Genomic DNA, 24,022 nt, shown 5'->3' on the forward strand with positions numbered 1-24,022 from the left:
GTCTCTCTCTCTCTCTCTCTCTCTCTCTCTCTCTCTCTCTCTCTCTCTCTCTCTCTCTCTCTCTCTCTCTCTCTCACACACACACACACACTGTAGGCTAATGAAGACAATACAGTGGAAACACCACAATCCACTGGCTTGAGCTGCCTCCTAGTGGTAATTCATGGCTGGTGACTGTTTTTGTTCAATGACACACAGACTTAATAACTGGGTTTTTCTGTATTTAGTCATATTTAGGCTGTTGTAATGTCTTGGATTACATTATAGTGAGGGGTGCTCCTGAAGTTTCCATCACACCCCTATGAACACACATGTGGAACTGAATATCAGAAATACAGGAGGCAGGATAACTCTCTCTCTTTAGCTCCTTCAAAGTGCCCCATGTGATTTATATCATCCCATTTAGATTTACATGCATCAACAGCCATTCACACCTTGATTCGGGGGACCCCCAAAAACTCATTCAATGACCTGCATGTTTATTTAATCCATTTCTTCTCCCTACACATGCCCACCATGTGAGGTTTGAGTTTACTGCCTATTTGCAAATGGCATCATACAAACATGCCAAAAGATGGTTACAAAAAAATATACAAGCTAATTGCTAAACTAAGAATGGTATAGTACTGTAATTGTCCACATTTTTGCCAGATAGGTGCATTTGGCTAAGAGTACCTGTGCCTTAGCTGCTAACATGGCTGTTAAGTCTAGGTTAATTCAAATGTGCAGAACTCCGCCATGCTGCCTGCTGGCTTCTTCTTTTATTCACCATGAGACAATCAAGTTTACAAGTTTTAGCTTTGATGAAATTCCAGCTTTTCGTATGTGTGTGTTGTTTTAACAGGTTTCTGCGTACCCGTTTGGTGGCGCCTTGTGAGTGTGCGGAGAGGAGAAAGGAGGTAAAATAATAAAGTTCTGTGTTTTTTTGGAAGCAATGAAAGGTTATGTGAAATAAAGAGGTCTGGGACCCTATGAGAGGTCTGGAACCCTGTGAGACGTCTGGGACCCTGTGAGGGGTCTGGGACCCTGTCTTGGCGCAACAGAAACGAGACCAACGAGATCGCCAACGCCAACTCACGCCAGCAGATCCGTAAACTGGTGAAGGATGGTCTTATCATTCGCAAGCCTGTTACGGTCCACTCCAGGGCCCGCTGCCGCAAGAACACACTTGCACGCCGCAAGGGAAGACACACTGGTGTTGGTAAGAGAAAGGGTACTGCCAATGCCCGTATGCCAGAGAAGTTGTCCTTGATGCGCCGCATGAGGATCCTGCTTCGTCTTCTGCGTCGCTACAGGGAGTCCAAGAAGATTGACAGGCACATGTACCACAGCCTCTACCTGAGGGCCAAGGGTAATGTGTTCAAGAATAAGTGTATCCTTATGGAGCACATTCACAAGCTGAAGGCAGACAAGGCCCGCAAGAAGCTCCTGTCCGACCAGGCCGAGGCTCGTCGCTCCAAGACAAAGGAGGCCCGCAAGCGCAGAGAAGAGCCGGTCTCGGTTTGGTTCAACAAGTATTTATTCAGAAGCAATGAAAAGGTACAGCATAGCTATGTGCACATAGCTATGGGCACTCAATACACAGCCTCGGCTTTCTAGTAGCACGGGGTAGTCAAGAGTCACCCCGAACGGACGACGGGTACAGTACTTATAATAGTAGGTATAACTTCATTGGTCAATAACGAGGGGGAGTCACCATGGTTCAGACCTTGGCTCTCCCTTGCTGGTGCGCAGGCGTGGTCCCATCCTCTTGGCCCTGGAGTCTGCGAATGATGAGGAGCCGCTCCCAGGTTCGCCCCTCCTGTGACAGTAGCTGGGAAAATCTTCACATTCTGACAGTGTTTGGTTTCATGTTTTACAGACAGGCCTTCAGCTGAAGCCTTGTGGGTCTTCAGTATTTTTGCAGATATGGTGTTGTTGTTCATTGGAGTGAGATGTGTGACGACCCTCTCATTCTGCCTGCCGGTGTGCCTTGCTCTGTGCTGGTGGGTGGAGCTAGAGCCACCTACCTGCCCATCGGGGTGGGCCTTCCCAGAATGCATATAAGTCTGCTCTTCTGGGAGTGTCTCTCGCTCTCTCTCAGCAGGGCCTGCTGCACCAGCCTGAACCTGGATCCTTTGTTTGGTTTGCTGCACTAACAAACACGCATCACACGATATTCTCACTCATCCACACACTTCTGACACCACTGATGCCCTTCATACTTACACACCTCAAAAGTTAGGAAATATGATGTTTGAGTTCAGTTGAATAAACTACTTTTGATTGGTCGATCTGTGTGTGATCTCCCTATTTTTTGCCAGCCTTGAGTCAGGTGGTAACAGATGCGTAAGCATGCACATTTTCTAGACAAAACAACGCCTTTCCTATCTGTCCTTCAGAACCTAGTGGCAGCTGCTTGAATTCTTTCTAAGGGTAGGTCACAGTTTCTTATGAAAACAGTGCATTCATGTATGTGTGATGTTTGAATAAAGCTAATGGAGTTTAGGCTGTAATATAGTAAGTTAGGTATGAGAACAAGTTAAAGTACAGTGTATTGTATGCCACAGATGTACAGTCTCCACAACAGGCATTATCAGACAGGTGCGAGACTGAACTGCGATGTGACGCGCGCACACACACACACACACTAACCAACTTCAAGATTAAAACCAGCCAGCAACGGCTACTAAAAGTCACTATGTGAAGGCCACACATTCTCCCACATATTCAGCCCAAACTGCCCCTGCCCCCACCCCTGTCTAACATACTGCATTTGTTTAGAGTTCAGTTTCATTGCCATCTTCACAGACACACACACATTAATTCCTTCTGCTAAGGTACAAACATGGTGCGCGTAAAATCAATCCTTTTCGGGGCTATAGTGTCTAATTATATTATTAAAATCCTAACAGTGTGTGACACCTCGTTCTTGCTCCTCCCGCCTCCTCTTCCACGCACCATCCACCATCATCACTCACTCACTCACTCACCTGCTGTCTGTGGTGAAGTGTAAGAATCAGAGCAACAGATATTTTGAGGTAAGTGTCTCTAGTATTTGTCGGTCTACAAAAAATTTTTAAATCTGCATTTTCTCATGACTCTTATTTGACTCCCTTACTCCTAAAGTCCATACATGTATTTATAATGCAGCCTGTTCTGTTTTACTTATAGCTCCTAAACCAAAGCTAAAACTCAGGATTAGTCTGGAGACCTCCCTCCAGAGCCATAGAGAACAGTGTAGAACTGTTAACACAGTCAGAGTGGTTTACTCTTTGTAACGAGTGACTTTCATGTGTAAAACTGGTGGAGTGCCCTTTTAACATGTTTTGTTTTTCTCTGTTGTTACAAATTCTCTTTGTTCTTATACAAGGATGAGCAAAACAAAGTAAGTCGGGAATTAATAGTTTATTTATTCATTTGAAATTTTATTTGTAGAAGCATTTTATTTTCTATTTCCGGCAGCCGTGCTTCCTCCTTAGCTGTGTGTTCCGACCAACGAAACACCCCCCAACCCAACAACAGAAATAAAATACTTCAGCCCTTGATGCCACCTGAACCGATGACTGCATCACTTGCCAACTGCAGAATAAATTGGACATTGTACTGTTGGGTCATCCCTCTTGTGCACTCTGTATACACATGCCACTGAGTCAAACACTGAAATACAGTCAGCGGGGAAGTCCCTAGGGGTCGAATACCTGCAATCACACAGTTAACAGACAGTGAACATGTAAATACACTGTTCCATTTGTTATTTTTCCATTTAAACACTGTAATGTTGTGATACTTACGCAGAACAGCATCCCTCACAAGTACAGTCCATACATTTGCTATTCCTCCATGAAGATCCTACTTCATGCCACGTTTGATCGTCACTGTCCTGACAACGTGTCATGCCTGTAATCATTTTTCATCACAGTCACAATGTGTAATCCTGTGTCAATATTTTATATATTGCTGTAATGAGGAAATGTATAAACCACAAATACAGCCTGTGTGCCTGTGTGATTGTGTTTCTCTTTCACCTGGTTTAATTTCCATGACGAAGCAATGAGCATTTGACAGTGGCAGGAGGCAGCATAGCAGCACAGCCAGGGACAAGTATTTCTTCTCAGACAAAAAGAAACAAATTCAACAGTTTTAACATTTAGTCCAAGCAAACAGAAACCATGTTGGCAATTTGGTTGCTACTGTACATGTAGATTGTTCAACAGTGTTGAAACTAATTATTCTACCACTTTTCTTCACCAGTATATAACTACTCTCTTTATCTCCAGGATTCACTAAACTTTCCCGAGTCAATATTTATACCACGAAAGAGAAAATTTAAATGATTAGAACTTACCATGGTGGCAGTCAGACTTAAGAGCACGTTGTCAGATGAGAGGCTGAAAATGAATGTGTATTTTTAATGAAGAACTTGCTCTTTTAAACAGTGTGTCAATAGGGACCTTTGGAATTAAATAAAAAGAGGGGAGGAGCAGTCATTTCACTAGAAGAGGTCATTGCCTCTTGTATCTGTCTCACAGAAAAACAAAATGCATTTGCAAGGCAAATCTTCAAATATGTAAAAATAAAATAAATTTGAATTTGTACAGCCCATATTAAAAAATTACAGTTTGCCTCATGGGGCTTAAAAATCAGTACAAGGTGCATCGTCCTCTGTCCATAACCCTTCACTCAGTGAGGAAAAGCTTGAACTAGGTTTACATACAAAACATAAAGTTTGACAAAATATACTTGACGCTTTAAAATACACGCTGTATTTTAAAGCGTCAAATAAAGGCCTTTTACATTTTTCCAACCACTTTGCGTGCCTGGACCTTGATTCTTCATGCCATTATTCTTTGGACACAAGTTTTCCTAAAAGAGATTTTGACATATTCCCTTCCATGAGCACCAGTGGTTTGAGGGACACCGGTACCACTCTTGTCACCTATTTCTTTGACAAAATATAGTTCCTCTGAATCACATGAACATAAACTGTATACATGAAGAGACATTTTAAAGGTGCCTTGGTAAATGGTGGTGAGGGCCATAAGGGATAAACTGGCCTGTTTGACCCAGTGGCCATGAAGATGCTGCTGGGCCTTCTTGACGATTGCCATGGTGTTGATGGTCGAGGTCAAATAAACAACTTTTGCATTAATGAGCAGCGTATTGAAACCTGCATTTTATCATTTTCAGCTCTGAACTTTGAACATCTTTTGCCACATTAAAACACAAACAAGAAAAATATTACATTAAAATAAATCTGTGAAGATTTCTGATGCCATGATAATAATAGTAACTTTATTAACTTAATAATGTATTGATATAATGTGCTTCACAAAGAAAGACAAATAAAAAAAGAAAATGATCAAAATCTAAGACATCAAATGTAATACATTATTTAAATGTATAAACATTTAAATATTCAAATAAAATAGCCCTACGTTTATTGTTGAAGCAATTCCAACTGATGCTGCTCATTTGACTTTATTTACAATGGGGTTTGTGGACGGAGTAAAGGATCCAGATCCATCATGGCCGTAGATCCAGTCCACGTTTTGTGTTTAGACGCTGACGCGCCAGAGACTTGGTTGCCAGTTTGGTTGACTCGCGGCTCTCACGGTGCTGTTGGTTTTCAATGGGCAGAGAGAGGAGGATGCGGAGCACAACATGGCAACAACTCGTGTAACAAAAGGAAGTACGCACAGTAAATGTTAGCGCGTTAAATAAGGGAGAGATTTACGAAGAAATACTTTCTTCACCCGTCTCCATTTTCTCATGAGAATAATTTCCACCGTGTTCACGAAGAGGAACAAAGAAAAGGTGAGCAGCACACCACGAAGACAGCGCCAATCCGTTAGCTCTTAGCATGCTAAGCTAACGTTAGCGTTGGTAGGCCAGCCCACAGTCGCAGTACAAAGGCTCAACATTAGAGATGGATGCTAAACTATTGATAACTCTGCATTTGTCATGTTTTTCACAATAGTTTACACGTATTAGGTCGATTATATAAAATAAGGCAATATAGTCAGTACATGGCAGTAATGGCTGGTGCTCGCTGTGAATTAAATACATGCAAGTGTAAACTCCCCTGCTGTCAGACCCAGCATAACATGTGTTTAAACATCAGTCCGGTTATTTTCCTTATCGATTAATCTACCGTTTGTTAATACTTAAAAATCGATCACTGTTTGAGCTTCAGAAAGCATCGAATAATGTCCATGACTCTCGCAGACTCCACGGTAGCGCTCTCTGTGTGTTGTTTTGATCAAGTGTAGGCTCGTGTAGTTTACTGTAAATGTTACGGGTTTGCCCAAACTATCATATATTCAGAGTAAGAAGTTACATCCAGAGTATTCTGACACATTTGCTTTTGAAATGACTCAATTGATTCACAATTGTAGCAGATTAACTTGAGATTATCTTCAACACCCAGTCATAATTATAAAGGAGATCTGCTACTGTGGTTAATTATGGCAGCAATATATATTTAGGAGACTCTCAAAATACTTCCCAATTGAAGAAAACCTTAATTTTCTTACACTTGACGAAGCTCTTGAAGATATTACATATGTTTTAGAGCAATTCCTGGTAATCGATTGATTGATTTAGCCTCTATTAAAGCAATAACGTCAATCGTTTTCCCTTTTTAGCTACTCTAATGTGAGAATTTGCTGCGTTTTTATTATATAAATGTATTCTATCACAGATTATCTTTGAGTATTGGACTTGTATGAAGACAAATCAACCAATTCCAAGATGATTGTAGGAGGTTTACATGGGCACTAACTGTAATCATAAGTTGCAGCTCAAATATGTTTCCACAAACTGTGTTGCAAATATAGTCTGATCTACGTGTGTAGTTTGTTGTTTTCTCAGCCGATCTAAAATAACTGAATTAAACTCCCTCGTACCCTCCAGTTCGGTCTGAATCCCCACAAGTTGTTGAGCCCTTCGCATGGCCCTTTGGGGCCCAGGAAGAGGATGCATCGTGGTATGGATAAGGATTTCCAGATATCAGCAAGGAAGATGGGCACATCCTTGCTTTTCCAGCTGTCGGCTCATGAAAGAGAGCTGGACTTAGTGTTTCTGGACCACAGCTATGCCAAGCCCTGGAATGCCCACCCAGATGCCAGCAGTGCCCGGCCCACACGGACACTGTTTGTCACCCCTCGTCGCCAACCCGAAGCCTTGTCGTGAGTCAAAAAGTCTCCTTAGACTACAGTTTGGATTGTCATCAGCTGTCCACTCTGTTTTAGCTCATATAAAAATGAAACTTGTTCTGCCTCACAGAAATTTGATTTGTTTGTATCTTTTTCCGCAGAGAATGTGATTCTCTAATTGACGTGGAAACAGTCCGACCAAAACCTACTCCTCTATATGACAACCATAAAGCTCTAAGTGTAATGAAGGAGTGTGAGCGGCATGTCCTGTTCGCTCGCACTGTTGCTGAGAGCCCTCCACCCCCCGATGACTGGGAGGAACATTTGAACAAGTAATTCAACTTCCATTGTTTTACTTGACACTTGTGTTTGAGTGTAGGCATTATGATTGAAAGGATCTCAGTTTCACTATGTTGTTTTAACTGTATTGTTATTGTCTTTCAGGACTGGATGGTCAGTGGCCCAGAACAAACTGTTCAATAAAGTCCTGAAAGCTTTACACGCTGAGCGACTCGCTCGTCTGGCCAATGACAATGTAAGTTGCGCTCAATCTAGTGATGTTCTCAAGAGCTAAAATTTAAGAAATAGATCTGCAGCATCATTTGTGAGTGCTGGATTGAAGATCGCTTGAAATCACCAGTTTATTATTATGTCATGCTGATTTTAGATTAGCCACATTGGGAATGCCATGTAGTCAAATTAGTGTCTATAACATTTTGAGCCTGTAAAACTAACGTTCCCAGATAAATCCCAAGTTTGAACATTTCTGAGCATTTTACCCGCAGCAGTCGACATGTTGATTTGCTTCGTCTGTTCGTAAAGCATTCTGGAATTTCCGTCTACTCCTTTGTTTTAAGAGGGGTCCTGAATACACTACGGTTGAAGGTGTGTTTGAAGGGCTAGCTGGCCACTCCCCCTTCATCACATAGAGAAATGGGACAACACTACCCCTTTACTGCCATGTCAAAAACGAAGTGGTTGGGCTAAGGGGTGAATTGGAACAGGGCCTAATTCTGGATCTTCTGTGGGATTTTGTTTCTCTTAGGCTTCCAATGAGCCAATTCTGCGGAGGATAGCTGTGGATAAGTGTGCCAGAAAGGTGCGGCATGCTTTAGCCAGTGTAAACTGGGACACCAAACTGACGCAGTGGTTACACACCACCATGATCGAGTCCTTAAGCCTTGCCATGCTCGCTGCTTACCTGGATGTGCTGCAGACTCTTAAAAGCAAGGTATCATATCTGTAATTGATTGAGTAGTAATTTGGTGTATTGTCTGGGATGTGCTGCAGCATCTGTGCTTCTTGATTCATTATTACCCATCTCTGTGTCTGGGAAGTTGCCGTTGCTGATTGACAGAATGTTGATGCCTTCGGCAAAGACTGGAGCTCCCAGTGCAGAGGCTCTGTCACTGCTGCTGAAACGGCCGTGGGACCCTGCTGTTGGAGTTCTGTCTCAAAACAAACCGGTAAGATGAAACCATTCACTCCAAAAGAAAACATGTTAACAGAACCTTTTTCACTTTGTTCTTCAAAATATTTAAGACCGGATCCCTGTCTGTTTTCTCGCATCTTTCAGAGCAAACTTCCTGGATCCCCGCTCATCCTAATTGCACCATCAAGCCCAACCTATCCTGCCCTCTCTACTTCGCGACGGATGCGATTCTGGCAATCACAGCTCTCCTGTTTAGGAAAGGTCTGAAGCACAACTCATTTAAATCTTTAGCTTGCTACCAAGAACATAGTGTTTTTGAATTTCTCTCCGAAAAGTGCCTCTAACAGCTGTTTCCATATCAGGTCATACCAGTGCACACTCATGTTAACAGTGGCGCAAATATTGGTATTACCCAGTGTCTGGAGCACATGTTGGGTACTGTCAGAGCCAAGGTCATGGAGGTAGGTCTTATTTGCTTAATTCTAAAAAAAACTAGTCATGTGATGTTTTGACATTGGGACCTAAATGGGACATCGGGATGACTTTTATTCAGTTGTTTTTAATTCTTACTTATTGCATTGCATATACTTTTTTAAATCCAATCTACAAGACACTGTGTTAAAATGTCTCTAATTAAAATGAATTGCATAAAAATGATCTTACCTCAGCACTTTTACTGATCATGTTTGTGAAGGAAAACTGGAATAAAGTAGATCCAACATATTCTAAATCATATTATGTTTGATTTTGTCTGTAATATTTCTGCAGCTGTTTTAATCAAGTGTTCAAATTTAACCTCCAGGTTCACAGTCACTTCCCCCACAAACCCATTATTCTGGTTGGCTGGAACGCTGGTGCTCTTATCGCTTGTCACGTAAGACTTCTTATAACTTATCAATGTTGTTAAGTGTAATGCTAAACAGTTTTCACCCATGGAAGAAATGCAAATTATTTTGAACTGTCATAATTTGATACTACTTATTATTTACAGGTATCCCTTATGGAGTATCTGACTGCTGTGGTGTGTCTTGGCTTCCCCCTGCTAACAGTCAATGGGCCAAGAGGGGTAAGATCTTCCATTCATATGCATTTTTAGGCCTCCACAGTGGTGACAGCCAGAGGTATTGCAGGTTGTCCGTCCGTCCACCCCATTCACGTTAATGTGACATCTCAGGAATGCTTTCAGGGGCAATGTATCAATTTGGCTCAAACCTTCACTTGGACTCGAGGATGAAGCGATTTTATTTTGATGGTCAAAGGTCAACTTCTGTTTGACCCTTCTGTTTGACCCTTAGAAAACGCATTTTGGACATGACTCAAGAATGAATTCGTCACAAAGTTCACACGTCAATATGATGATGATTTAAATTTCACTTAAAGTTAACTTAATGGCACTTTTTTTAATGATTGATATTTATGATTGTTAATGTGCTCCTGTTTTTCAGGATGTGGATGATCCACTGCTGGACATGAAGACTCCAGTCTTGTTTGTGGTCGGACAGAATGCATTGCAGTGTAGTAACGAAGGTATGGAGGAGTTCAGAGAGAAGCTGAGGGCAGACAACAGCATGGTGGTGGTTGGAGGAGCTGACGACAACCTCAGGTTAGTAACATGGGATTGTGTCTAGCAGAATGTGAGGATTTTGTTTTCATGCAATGGCAACACTAAATTATATCCCTCTACAGAATCAATTCAGCAAAGATGAGAACAGAGGGACTGACGCAGACCATGGTGGATCGCTGCATTCAGGTTTGTCCTTATCAAATCTACATTGTTTTCTCTGGACTTTTTCACCCTAGTCACTGACACATAAATCAATCAACAAATCAATAAAAACAAATGAAACACAAAATTGAACAGTGACACTAATGTGATTGTCTGCACTCACTCAGTTTGCTTTAGTAGATCTGCACCCTTTCTGCAGTGCACTTATTTAAGATAAAGTGAGGCAGTAGGCAACTAAAGGAAATCTTGGTCAACTGAAATAATTCCTGCTCTTCCCACTTGAAAATATTCCTGCTAGCTGGCTGTTAATATTATTCTGCTGCTGGCAAACATTTGGCATCATCATGTGTATCAGCAACACTGATGAAGAAAATAGGTGTGTTATGTAACCTGCTTACCTGCAGACCACAGACTCCCTCTCAATAAAAGGCTTTATAGTTACACCAGTTACATCTCACCGCAGTCCCAAATGACTAATCTGATAATTTTTTTATGCCAGGATTTGGAGTGGGGGGGGGCTGCGGATGCCATACAAACTATTTTTGAACAATGTAAGCTAGTTTATCTTTTTAAAGGCTTGCTACGTTTACAATTCACAACAAATATTATTTCCATTTTCTCACTAAAAGACCAGAATCAATCTAATTATATATATTTGCTATGTTGTTAAGAGTGGCAAATATTGACCTTTCATCTCGTATTGGAATTTTTCCAACTGTCCAACAGCAGCTCCTGATATGTGCCCAATCAAATGATCTGTAGCAAAGAATGATTGAAAATTTACATTAACAGGGAGTGCTCACATCGTTCCACAGCAGGCATCGTCCAATGCCAGTTATCTCCCAAATACCTGACTGATTCAGTTGACCCCTATTTTCCATACTCTGCAGTATCTTTTCAAAAAAACAATGTTTTTTCTTCTTCACTGAATTGCAGGATGAGATCGCTGACTTCTTGTCAGGCGTCCTCACGAGGGCAGAGGGCCACGGTCATGGCTCAGGGGAGATGAGGGACCTGGACACAGAGAAGAAGAAAAGGCCTCGACGGGAGCTTCCCTTTGACATGGAGAGAGGACGCCCTTCCTCCCCTGCGCTTAGACTTCCCATCTCACCATCAGGTTCAGAGGTCAGTTACAAGCTGCAACTTTTGCGTCAAGCTATTAGATGAACATCCTTGGCTGCAACTGTTCATAATTATAGATAATATTATCAAAATACTTGTATTTATTGAATGCAGTTGTCTAGGGTTGCATGGGTGTGAGGTTTTCATGGGATGATGACCATCTCTACAAACACACACAGGTTTCATTTCCTCCACTCACAAGAGTAACAGAATTCTGAAATAAGTCTGCATTGTAGCTCCTTCCCTTTTGCTCCGGTGAATTAGCCTCTTTCAGACGCCTGTGGTTTCTTACCCACTCACAAGGTCTATCCTAAAAAAGTACCACCATTCTTCCTCGACTCACATGAAATATTGGCTACACTGCCCCCCGTGATTTTTAGTGGTACTGCTCCATTTAATCCGTTTCTTTCGTATCTGTAACATTTCTGAAGACGTTCACAAATACAGATGCAATGAATGCAGAGTATGGACGGAGGGCTCCATCTGTCCCGTATACATATCTAATGTTGAGCATAAATGAGCCTTTAGGGTTGCTGAAATAAAATGATTGTATCTCACTAATGGTAACAGCAATAGGTTTTTACTGTCACCAAACATTATTCATCAGGTGCTATTCCACTTTAATATGTCCTCAGGATCTGTCTAGCGTCTGTAGCAGCCCCACCTCAAGTCCCAAACCAAAGACGTCAGGTCTGTCTCCAGCACAGAAGTCCAGTCTGATTACAGCGACGCAGCTCCTCAAGACACACATGCAGCGCTCTGGCACAGTCCTCACTCACAAGCAGGCTCAAGGTTAGCTCACCACCACACTTGAACTGTGGATGCATTGAAAAACAACTGAGTGAGCATTCACGTTCACCTACACGTGCACAGTGATCCTGGCACCTGTGCCTACACGGCCCTCACATATGCCCCACTTGTTTATATAAACCTGTTAAATGAGTCATTCACCTCAACTTCTGCTGACTTTGGTACGAGCTCAGCAGGCGTGGGTGGTGTGTCAGATGTGAAATTGATTGTAAATAAATAATTTTTTAAAGAGATTATCACGTCACGACATCCAATGGGGCAAGATGGAACGTGACTGAAATACTGTCCTCATCTTCTTGTCTTTTCTCTTCCTTCAACTTTCCTTTTTTCCGGCTTTCTTTCCGATTCATTCCAGCTCAGTTTGCTGCTTTTATGAAACAAAACATGCTTGTGAGGAAAAATCTTCCTCCTGGTACTCCTCCTTGTATCTTTGGTAAGTGTCTATCCCTCTTCCTTTCTCTTTCCTCTGTCTCTTCACTCCTTTCCTTGTTTCCATTGCTATAATTGTATATGAATGTCACACAATAAAACACTGCACTGCACTAAAACACTCATTTTCATGCTTTGAATATTTATTTTTTAATAAATATCTGTGTGTTTGTGTGGTGCAGTGCCAGTGACCAGTGATCAGATGGAGGGCCTTGACAGAGATGAGCCGAGGTCCCATGGCAAGAGGAGGCAGACGCCGAGCCCCACACCAAGCAAAGCATCCAAGAGAGCTAAGATCAAGGTGACCATTGTTTCCCAAAGCGAGTCAGCAGGGGGCGCCATCAGTCATGCTGCACAGGAAGGTACACAACCTGACATCCTTACTTTTATCACTTAAGTCTGAGGCTGTACAAAAAGTAGTTACTATATATAGAATTTATTCCGTTTTCTTTACACACTGGGCTTTTTTGTTAGTTTGTTACTTTGTGGTTCCATAAAATCAGTAGACAGTGTGGGAAAGTTTTTAGCAGCTCACCTTCAAACAGATCTTTTGATAAAATAACGAAAGAAAAATGTTCATGTGGTATTGAATATGTAAAAAGATTCACTTCTGATATTCTCTTTTCCCTGCAGCGAGTGTCTCTGGGAAGCCCTTAACAATGACAGTGGGACAGACTGTGGCTGGGGCCAAGGAACTCTCAGGACTTCTCACAGGCCAGCGGTAAGCTAGCTGGCCTTGCCACACACACGCACTTAAACCCCTCACAAAGCCTACACCCACACCCCCTCCCACCCTATTGGACAAAAGTGTGTCTGGTGCAGAGGGATTGATAAGTTGTGTACTCAGAGTTTGGGAGCGGAGTGATGGACAAACAGCACTTGCCGGGGTAGCTCCTGAGTAGACTGGTGGTTATGTGTGTCACTGCAGGTCTGGTAGTCTCTCAGAAGTGTCTGGTGCCCTGTCCCCAGGCTCCAGCTCATTCAGCAGCGTGCAGCCTTGCATGGTGTCAGGGTCGTCCACACCAGTCCAGGCGCAAGCTCCGGCTACTGCCCAAGGTATCTCTGTCCTGTCCTGCCCTGCACGCCTGTTTTCACTCTCAACTGCGCAGCTAATCTCAGCGCAGTAGCCTCAACACACAGCGCAGTTCTAGCTGCTTGTTAGAGTGAGATTAAACTTTTGAACACTGGATGATAACAGTGTACAAGGACAACATAATTAAACAAACATCATTGATCACCTCTTGCGCCATTGCTGTCTATCACTGTCCCGATCCTTACCCTTTGGACATGACTTTTATATGGTGTGTTTGTGTGTGTGTGTGTCCATCTAGTTTAGACATGTGGGGATTGGGTGGTAGCAGTTTGTGAAACTAGGATTTGTTGTATTAACATCAACTTGGCATTGATTTCACCAAGATTAAATTTTCATTGATTGATTGTCTTTATTTGTGTTCAGCGCCTTCCGCCAGCAGTCTGCTACAAGGCCTAAGTTTCAGTCTTCAGGAGATTATCACCAAAGCTCCTAGCCTGTCGTCCACAGCAGCCAACACAGGCAGCACCCAGGTACGTCCTGACTACATAGTTACATTCGATAACCTTTGAAGGACCATAATGGTCCTTCAATTAAAGGAGACATATTATGCTTATATTTAAGTTTGTCATTTCAATTTGGGTTATTACTTGAAATGGTTTACATGCACAGATTCAGAATCATGCACATGTTCAGAGAAGGCATCACTTTCCTTATACTGTCCTGTACTCAGCCTCTGTCTGAGGCCCTGTCCACACTAATGTGATTTCTGTGTGTACATGTAAACCCAAGTGTTTGGGAAACGATGATGGCATAGCTTACTTCACACATTCCCACTGTTGCTTTGTGCAATTAGCCAGAAATAACAACAATAATAGTTGCTGTTTACTGGTTAGGAGGAGAATAAGCTCACTGAGCATGCTCACAATGTTCTTTGGTATTTGATGAATCATTAAAGGGATGGTTCACAGAAAAATTTTAATTCACTCATTATGTACTGACCACTATGCTGATGGAGGGGTGGGTGAAGAGTTTGAGTCCACAAAACACTTTTGGAGTCTCAGGGGTGAACAGTGTTGCAGCCAAATCCAATTCAACTCAAGTAATTGGTGATACATTTTTCAAATGTAAAAAAACAACAGAAAAAAAACTTTAAATACCTCCTACTGCTCCTGTGGTGTCATCCAAGTGTCCGAAAGCCCCCACATTGGGTGAAGTGTATAAGTGGATACACTTCACCCACCCCTCCATCAGCATAGTGGTGAGTAGTTAATTAGTGAATTTTAATTTTTGGTGAACTTTAATGTAGAGTTTCTGTGCCTACTAGCCTGGCATGCCTGTTTGAGCTTTTGTAGTTGTTTTTGTCTTCTCATCTGATTCAAGATATTCCTTGAAACAGGTGTTTAACAACGGAGGGTAAAATATCTTTAAAATAGTATTGTAGACAAGGCATGAAATGCTTTGTTTTAGCTCCTTTCTCTTTAGAACGCAGATCTGTTCTTGATGACACCATCAACTATTTGTTTTCTCCTCCTCCTCCACCTTCAGGTGGCTTGTGGGAAGCCCCAGGGTCAGGTCCTGAGCTCTGTCGGTACCAGCAGCAGCACTCTGCTCCGAGCGGTGCCTGTGGTCACCACAGGGGGAGTGGCTAAAACCACCGCCATCCACCAGCTGCTCACCAATGGTGGGCTTGCCAAACTTGCCAGCAGCTTGCCCGGCTTGGCACACATCACCAATCAGACCGCTGGTATGTCTCGAACTGCCAAAACCCGACGGCCACGTTGAATGCCCAGGGTTCATTCATCCTTTGTTTTGGAAACACTAGATCAGGACGTCTGTAGGTCAGGGAGAAATGTGGTGGTAAAAATAGAGGACAGCTCTGTCGACCTGTGTGTGAAGATATTGTTCCTTTAAGAGCCTGACGGCAGTTTGCTGAGTCAGATGAACAGCCATACAGCGTCTGAATACAGACCAGCTACATGCAACGTGTTGAGTTCATGTTTAGAACGTTATGGTCAATGTAAGGTCAGATTTTCCATCTTATGTTTGACACATGTAGAAACTGATGTAAATGTAAAATATAAATGTATGAAACGATTTGATACAGAAGAATTGTGAATAATTTAAAATCAATGTTGGTAAAGTTGACCAAACTGCTTTTGTTTGTTCAAGCTGTCATTTCATGTTTGTGTTTATTTTGTTTGCCTCTTCATGTTGTAACATTTTGAAAACCCTTTCATTGAATCACCTGCTTATAATATCCATAAATAAGACCTCTGACAGAGAAGTGTTGAAAGCAATAACAGTATATTGCATGACCCAAGATCTGTTATTGTTGTCACAATAAAGACTGGAATCAAACTCATGTTTTCATTATGTGTGAGTGCTTTTTTTCCAGTGTGAATCAGTTGTATTTGTCACGCAACTAAACATACAACATTTTACTTCTCATCATGCTGCTATTGTTTTTATTTGCTAGCCTAACCACAAAACAGAAGAGATCATCTCCGTCACCTTCATCAATGTCGGACGATATTTGTGGTTAAGTAAAATCCTGTAGTCCATCTTGGTGTATTTTGGGGATTAGCATGTGAAGTCGTTAGTGCTGAGCAGTTTTGTCTGTGTGTTGTCAGTAGGGCAGAAAGTCCCTACTTCTATAATGGTGACGCTTCGAGGAGCGCAGCCAGGTAGAGCGGGATCTCTCGGCCAAGGTGGTGAGGCTGTGGCCCCGGCTCCCCCCCAGGAGCACAAGGTGTGTCTCATTTAAACGGCACATGTAACTTTTTATTGTTTACTTGCCGTTATCTCTTACATGACAGCTCATGGTGTATTGAATATTTAAGAAGCTTTTCAGAGCATAATCCTCCAAAAGATATTGATCATATACTGAGGATTAAGCGTATAAACAAAAGTAGTAGTAGTAGTAGTAGTAGGAATTTAAAAAATATATATAGTTTTTATTAATTTTTTGTATTGGTTTTTATTTGGATTATAGCTTTAAAGAGCTTGTTTCATAGAGCAGCTGTTTTCCTGGGTACCCACTTATATACATATTGGGACAGAAAACTAATATTTTCCTATTTTGAAATCAGACAATGGAACGTCACAATAAACCCTCCATGTCTGCAGAGTAAATGTCATTTCATTAACTATTTTCATATTCTGTCTAAAGGGGAGGCTTTGTACAAAAACAAGCTGTGCTTCTAAAAATGTTAATCTGATTGTGGCTAATAATAGCCTCGTACTATTACTGAAGACACTGCAAACACTGAATCTGTCATAAGTACTAGAGCTGAAGATTTACTGTGAATGTCAAGCAGTTCTTTGTCCTCAAGGCTTTAATATAAATGGATTAATTATTATATTTGCCCTTTTACAGCAGTGAAAATCTGGGCTTGTGGTTTCCATGTGGTGATGCACCTGATGGGACCTGGTGCTCTACCAGAGGCATCTGGGAGCCGCAGCCTGCTGATTAGACTGCACCCTCCCAGTAATGATGTATACACCACCCCCACAACATGCAGAGCACCTGCCTCACACCCTCCAGAGGGCTCCCCCCTCGAGACGCTTGGAAAAGGCAACGCAGTCCCAGTCAGTTGTGGCTGAGCTGCTTCCATGTGCACGAATGGACAGCGCAGACTCTGCCAACGTTGCAGTGGTGGATTTTATGCTACAGTGTGCTGTCTCTTCTTTCACCTTTAATTTTAATGAGCAAATTCTGACAGCTACATACACAGCATGATGATACGTCCCCAGGGAGGAAATGATATCATGTGAAGATAAACTGCGACCTCGCTGGACTGATGGTAACACTGTAACAGACTGTGACAGACAGCAATTCTTGGTTCTTGATACACTACACTATCTTTTCCCTGAGTAGGCTGTGTATTTGTTTAATTCCCTTTGTCATCACCTCTATTATAATACATCTTATGTATCAGCGTGATTAACAGGAACGCCACCTTTGGTGTCACAACTGGATGTTTACAAATCTCCCGATATTTGTGGGGTGAGTACATTTGAATGTTAGTCATAGCTTTTATATTATCTGTCACAATAATTATATCATCATCATTAGAGTAACCCTTCATAGTAATTTCACCCTGACAACCAACTTAACAGTATGATATGTTGCGGTAGAGTGAGAACTAATTTTCAAAGCTAATAAAATGTGAGTATCATAATCATGTGGTCGCAGAAGCTGAAGTTTATGGTGTTGACTGTGCCGTACTCACTTTGAATAATATGTACTATGCACACAAGAAGCTGCAATAATGACCAAATCATTTGTGTCAGTATTTATGGGAACGTTTGTTTACATTTCCTCTATAACCTCATATTTCCCATATGTGCTGTATCATCACATCACTCTATATGGACCCCTTGTTTGACACTATCACAGTAAAAAGCCTTTTTTTTGCCAGAAGACAGTCAACTGTGTTCTATGTTGCCAATCTAAATATTTGGTTCTGTGTACAACACTCGTAGCTTTGAGCGAGCTGAGAAACTCCTCTTATTCAAAATATAATGAAGGAGATTACTCTCATGCACGGTAGTTAAACTGCCATGTTTACAGCAGCAGCATAAATACAGCCCACTCATCTCGGCACACATCCTGTCTTGAATTCCTCACATAGGCAGCAGTCAGATAAGATAAAGAGAAGAGTGTGTAGCTCTCCTCTTATATAAGCCAGGCTCTGTATGTAATAGGCAGGGACAGGATAATTGATGCTAGTCAGACAGAGCAACAGAGCTGCTGCAGCCTCCCATCATCAGCACCACTGGATACTCGTGTGATCCAACGGAGGTCTCCTCATCCAGTTTGCAATGCTCTTCAGTTTTTGTGGTTTTCTTCATTATGAATTTGAATCGTCACTGCCTCTGATTTCACTGCTAAGATTTTTACATCGGATTATAAAGACTATTCTTTAATATGGGGAACCAGCAAGTCCAACTATAAGCTATAACTGTAATGTGTAGGGAATATACTGTACACTGCAGTGTTGATGCCAATAATATACTTTAAAGGAAAATGATGAGAATATGCAGGTTCGTCCTTGTACATTAAACTAGATTAAACTATACATTTATTACATTTATACCCCAACCATTCCTGTAGATGATAAAAATAATAACAATAGTTGATGTATGTAAATGTTCATGTAAATCTGTTTACATACAAATATTCAAAAACATATACGTATATGAACTACCTATTTCCTAAAAGTGCAAATTAAAAGAAAAATAATTAGATCAGTGATTCATTATATATAATTAATCTTATAAATACTTATCGGCTATATATATATACTATAATGATTCATTAATAAAAATAAATAAAGAATACAGAATAAATATTTAAAAAATCCCAGCTCAGACTATCATGACACACTGGACACACACTCATCCACCGACCTTGCTGGTATGTTTATTTTTTAATTTACATGCTTTGCCTGTAGTGTGACGTACATGGCCAAGAGGTGGCGCTGTTCGTGATTTATATGAGAGGTCAAGCACAGTCTGTGATGTGTGTGCATGTGAAAATAATTGTGGAAGTGTGTAAGCCTGAAAAAAGTACACATTTCTGATGTCTCCTGTGTATGTAAGGTAGATTAAATAAAATAACAAGGGTGTCTTAGTGAAAACAACTTTAAAGTGTAAAGATTCACTACAATATCTTGTAGATGCAGTTGAAGTTAAAACCTTTTCATTTTACACACTTTTATTAACAATGTCAAATCCAAGTCAAACACCAGGGGCTCATTTTTAACTAACTATAGGCCCAAGCTAAACATAGGCTAAAAATAATATTTTGACTCTGGTCGATTAATCTTGAAGTATTTACTTTTTTCAAATTTGATTTACCTACCTTGTTTGTTTGTTTATATTTAAATTTACATGCTTTGCAGGTAGTGTTATATGTGTGTGTCCAACAGGTGGCGCTGTAATCACTTCATCTAACTCGTGATTGCTTGAAAAGTGGAGCAGTCTGTTTGACGTGTGTGTGTGTGTGTGTGTGTGTGTGTGTGTGTGTGTGTGTGTGTGTGTGTGTGTGTGTGTGTGTGTGTGTGTGTGTGTGAAAAAAATGTGCAAATGTGAAAGCCTGAAGAAAGTGAATGTTTCTGATAGTAACAAAGACCAAGCACTGTTGGATTTACACCCGCGCGTTTGTGTGCGTGTGCTCATGAGTAATTTTACAAGCCTTGAATAAGTGTGCTTTGCTGAAAGTCTGTCTCTGTGTCAAAGGTAAAAAATACTATATAAAAAGCTGAGGAGGCTGTTTAAATGTCAAATACTTAATGTAAATATTAACATATAAATAAATAAATATTCAAACTTCTTAATTTGACTTATTGATGTGACAGCCAAACGTAACACCTGGGGCCAGTTGAACTATCTGTGGTTCCAAGCTCAACATGAACTAAACATCTTTAACTTTGGGCAACTCCTCTTGAATGAAGGTCTGTTAGTACAATTAGACTTTTAACACTACAATGTTCATTTTAGACAAAGACATTACAGGCTTTGTGTTGAACCAAACTGCCCCCCCTCCCTCCCCTAACCTCTGTCAGGGCCCCTGGGGAGCAGTGAGCATGTGCCCGGGCATCAGTGAGTGAGGGGGCCATTCTATCACCGCCCCTGCGGAGCTGCCATATCATCAAAGTTTCTCCGGCACTTCTTCCTCCGCCCGGAGCCGGACGAGAGAAATCTCTGCCCCCAAGAGCCGAGAGGACACCGGAGAGAGGCTGGAATTAAAACCCGCCCTCCGGAGGGATCTCATTTCCCCCCAAAACCTCCCATTTTCTCTCTCTCTCTTCCCTCTCCCCCTCTCTCTCTCTCTCTCTCTCTCTCTCTTTTTCCCTCTCTCTGTCTCTGTCTCTCTCTCTCTCGCCCCTCTCTCCTCCTTCACCTTTATCCCTCGCTTTCCGCCGTCTCCCCCACCACAATCATGGATCTCGCGGCGAGATGTTTGCTCCTGCTCTCCTGTCTCTGCTGCGCGATCTCGGCGATCGATTTGGACGCGATTGATCCGGGTTACTACGTGGAGCCCGCTGCCACATCAGAGCACATCGACTACAAGGATCCCTGTAAAGCTGGTGAGAGATTTCCCTCTTTGCCCCCGCGGTGTGATTTGTTTCACCTTATTTACGTGGAGGTAGAAACATGCCACGACTCTTGCTCTCTCTCTCTCGCCCTCTCTCTCTCTCTCTCTCTCTCTGTGTGTGTGTGTGTGTGTGTGTGTGTGTGTGTGTGTGTGTGGATCTTGCAGAGAGATGACAGCAGTGCATGTAGTTTTTAAAAGGCTCCAGAGAACACAATGTGCGTCTGTTTTGCAATGAATGACACAGTTTATTGTTCATTTTTGAAAACATTTGAAGCTGCTGGGTGAAGAGTGGCTGTACGGATCTGAACATTAAAAAAAAAGGGGGGGAGTCTGAGTAAATCCATGAAAAGTTTGGGCTTGAGTGCTGGTTGAAAAGTTCCAGTGTGCTGTTTATTCTTTTAAAACGTGATCGTGTGAAGCTGCAGGCTGTGTCCTGGGTTGTATGGAGGAGAGCTGCTGGGAAAACAAAGGCTTTCTGAATCTTCTCCCTTCCTGGTTGTGTTTTTTTTATTTTTTGTCCCTGCAGAAATAGTCTTTTTTTTTTCCACCGGCTGTTCACAGGCCACTAAAATAAAGTGGAGGAGGAGAGAGAGAGAGTACAGTGGAGCTCATGCACACATAATTCTGCTGGCTGATGTCTCACGGCTCAAAGTATAAATATGTCTGCTTCTTTTCTGCATTTTCCCTCATTATTTGGCTAAAGTGAATCAGACTTGTCATTGTAATCTTTTCTCTTTTTTTTTTCCTCCACTGTGAACTCACTGTCTTGCCAAATCCCTTTGGGGGAGTTTGAACAGATTGTGTTTTCCATCTGGTGAAAGTATTCAGGTTACAGATACAGAGAGTTGGCTTCAGTCGAAGTGACCTCTAAAGTCCTGGAAGTGTGCACCGGTTTGGCATTTGAAGATTTCTGATGTGGCAGGCGATTTATAAAAAAAAGAAAGAGAAGAAAAGCCGCAATTCAGTCTTCAGCTCCAGCTCTCCTCCACCTCCAGTGTCTGTTTTCTCCATCGTTACCCCGGAGATGATTAATAAATGATGAGGGGGGGACTTGAAAATGGGCTTTTCCATGAGCATGACAAAGGTCAGGCTGCAGATGAACCGTGTCCCATGTATGAGTCAACGTAGGTCCTGCTTTTGCTTCACTGTTTACACTGACTCGTTCAAGTGTTCAAACCAGATAGTTTGTGTTGTTTTACTGGACATTGATGTGGTGTTCAGATGACTCAAGACTGAGAGGTAAACTGTTGATGATGCTGTGTTTGTATTCCTCTTACCATCTCGGCGGGGACATTCCCACTCGCTAATCCACGTCATGATCACCGAGGACATGGTCATTATTACAAACACCACTTTGAATTGTCATTTGAATTGATTGCAGTTTTGTTTCTATGGTTTGCTTTGGGCACGTCTGCTGACAGAGACGCTCACAAGTACAAACTCCCACTCCCCTGAACCCTCAGCTCCTCCAACACCCACCTGCCTCTTCTCCTTCCCAGCCAAACGTCCAAGATCTCCCTGCTCCTCCACACTCCTCCTCAGACACTAGATATTCACCTCCACATACCAGCGTCTGCAGGACTTATAGAGTTGATGTATTGTGCATTATTGATTTAGTTTTTCCCTCTCCTCATTTTTCAATCACATCGCTGCACCGAGTCCATCCGATCGCTCTCTGTGGCCTCCGGGTCAGCATTTTCGTGTCACGCTGCTTCCCCTCAGAGAAAAACAGCTTACAGCCGTGTGAAGTTTCTGATGCAGTGAGGGGAGCTCTGTGAGGAGAGAATTTCATGTTTGTCCTCTGCAGGCTTGTCCTTGCTTTACACTGATGTCAGGGTTTTTACCAACTGATTCCAGGATACTTTTTTCTCTCTTGAAAGTGAGTATAATGAGTCCCATTCAGGTGTTTGTGGAAAAACAAGACACCTTGACAACCACATGGTGACCATTTCATTTCCCCCACAGTGTTTAAAATACACTTAAAGGGAGGTCTTCATTTCTTAATTAAGTGTGCCCACTCTGCCTCCATTCAGCAAAAAAACCCCGCTCACATTCACGAACCGTGAAATAGCTCATCACTACAGACATGATAGAAATGTGCTTCGATTGGAGTGAGCAGTGCAATAACACTGAAGTAATGCCATCTATTTAGAAAGTTAACCAGTGGAAAATTCCTTAGTCTGCACAACTCCAAACTTGGCAGCGTCCCAGGAAGTCATTTAAGACTCCAACAACCCACTGAGATTAGATCCACTCGTTTTCAACATGAAAAATGGATGAGAGGCAGTCACGCTCATTGTCTTCGCTGCTTAAATTATAATCAGGAGAAAAAGTTGACCTGTACATATGCATTAATTCATGCAACAGACGTCTTCATTACGTCCTGTGACAGTCTGTTGAGGCTTTAGAGCCACGCTTTTCCCTTCCAGCTCCTGTGCTGCTGTGGCCTCAGCTGCAGGAAGGGCAACCCGCAACGCACCCTTCTCCTCCTCCTCCTCCTGTCTTATGCAAGTAGTCCTCCCGTCTCCCTGGGCCCCCTGGCCCTCTCCTGTGACTGGCTCGAGCACTTCTCACAGACTGTATAGGTCATTCACCTCATGCCAGGGGAAAGCACGGCGGCTAAGCGGGCAGGGCCGCTCGCTCTGTGTGCCACAGCGGCTCAGCGCAGGTGAGCGCAGGCCATTCACAGGGGAGCGTTGCTATTGAAGTCATTCCTCTTGCCTCTCAAGGGCCTTGACTTTGAATTGGTCGTTTAGATTAAATGTTAAGGCTACGTTTTGAAAATGCATTAACTGCATAAGCCTTGCGTCCACACGGCTCCGGAGTTTTCGAGCCGCTAAAAAGAGGGAAGTTTGAAAACACTTTAGTCTGGATGGGCAGAAATGCAGATTGTTGGAAACAGTGATATAGACACAAACAACCGCTTGCTGATTTGGTATTTTCGGTCACAATGAAGCCTTCGCTGATTCGTCAGGCCCCTGTCACATGATCCCCTTCTAGAAGAAAACAACCAGCATTAGTCTTGGCTACCAGTGTAGAACACAACATGGATAACCAGTTACAGGCGTCACGGACGCTGTTGTCATTTTACAATGATACAACTGCTTACATGTGAAGGAGACGAGCTGTTGTCTGTGACAACTGATGGCTTCCTGTTTACACCCGCACGCCCATGCCCAGTGTTTGTGAGTGGTCAGGTGATATGCGTTTTAGGCGTGTTAGTATGTACGGG

At 42.4% G+C, this 24,022-nt stretch overlaps 4 protein-coding genes across 7 annotated transcripts in view; 3 read left to right on the top strand and 1 right to left on the bottom strand.

Annotated features, from left to right (window-relative positions):
* Positions 1 to 507: 507 nt before the first annotated feature.
* On the top strand, positions 508 to 1,614 carry LOC118115183 (60S ribosomal protein L19-like). The gene is made up of 2 exons (XM_035166190.2): positions 508 to 518; positions 1,044 to 1,614. The coding sequence occupies exons 1-2, from the start codon at positions 508 to 510 to the stop codon at positions 1,597 to 1,599; spliced, it is 567 nt and encodes a 188-aa protein (XP_035022081.1). The 3' UTR covers positions 1,600 to 1,614.
* A 1,758-nt stretch (positions 1,615 to 3,372) lies between these two features.
* Positions 3,373 to 4,434, bottom strand: LOC124852427 (beta-microseminoprotein-like). The gene is made up of 4 exons (XM_047341392.1): positions 4,328 to 4,434; positions 4,008 to 4,089; positions 3,774 to 3,879; positions 3,373 to 3,680 (listed from the first exon to the last, which is right to left on the bottom strand). The coding sequence occupies exons 1-4, from the start codon at positions 4,328 to 4,330 to the stop codon at positions 3,551 to 3,553; spliced, it is 321 nt and encodes a 106-aa protein (XP_047197348.1). The 5' UTR covers positions 4,331 to 4,434; the 3' UTR covers positions 3,373 to 3,550.
* A 1,145-nt stretch (positions 4,435 to 5,579) lies between these two features.
* kansl3 (KAT8 regulatory NSL complex subunit 3) lies at positions 5,580 to 16,050 on the top strand. Of its 4 annotated transcripts, none has more exons than XM_035166439.2 (20): positions 5,580 to 5,796; positions 6,895 to 7,169; positions 7,298 to 7,468; positions 7,581 to 7,671; positions 8,182 to 8,367; positions 8,474 to 8,602; positions 8,713 to 8,829; positions 8,931 to 9,029; positions 9,371 to 9,442; positions 9,560 to 9,634; positions 10,014 to 10,171; positions 10,255 to 10,318; positions 11,231 to 11,419; positions 12,052 to 12,208; positions 12,582 to 12,659; positions 12,838 to 13,017; positions 13,289 to 13,376; positions 13,584 to 13,711; positions 14,112 to 14,218; positions 15,234 to 16,050. In XM_035166439.2, the coding sequence occupies exons 1-20, from the start codon at positions 5,752 to 5,754 to the stop codon at positions 15,468 to 15,470; spliced, it is 2,646 nt and encodes an 881-aa protein (XP_035022330.1). In that variant the 5' UTR covers positions 5,580 to 5,751; the 3' UTR covers positions 15,471 to 16,050. The 4 variants fall into 4 exon arrangements, with proteins under 4 accessions (XP_035022330.1, XP_035022332.1, XP_035022331.1 ...); XM_035166441.2 differs by having other exon boundaries at positions 13,625 to 13,711; positions 15,234 to 15,370; XM_035166440.2 differs by lacking the exon at positions 12,582 to 12,659 and having other exon boundaries at positions 5,581 to 5,796.
* A 4,396-nt stretch (positions 16,051 to 20,446) lies between these two features.
* bmp1a (bone morphogenetic protein 1a) overlaps positions 20,447 to 24,022 on the top strand; it is a 31,652-nt gene continuing 28,076 nt past the window's right edge. Inside the window, exon 1 of the mRNA XM_035166114.2 lies at positions 20,447 to 20,782. Coding sequence (XP_035022005.1) covers positions 20,635 to 20,782 — 148 coding nt within the window. The 5' untranslated portion in view covers positions 20,447 to 20,634. The remainder of the gene's footprint in view (positions 20,783 to 24,022) is intronic.

Source organism: Hippoglossus stenolepis, chromosome 9 (assembly GCF_022539355.2).
Source record: "Hippoglossus stenolepis isolate QCI-W04-F060 chromosome 9, HSTE1.2, whole genome shotgun sequence".
NCBI lineage: Eukaryota > Metazoa > Chordata > Actinopteri > Pleuronectiformes > Pleuronectidae > Hippoglossus > Hippoglossus stenolepis.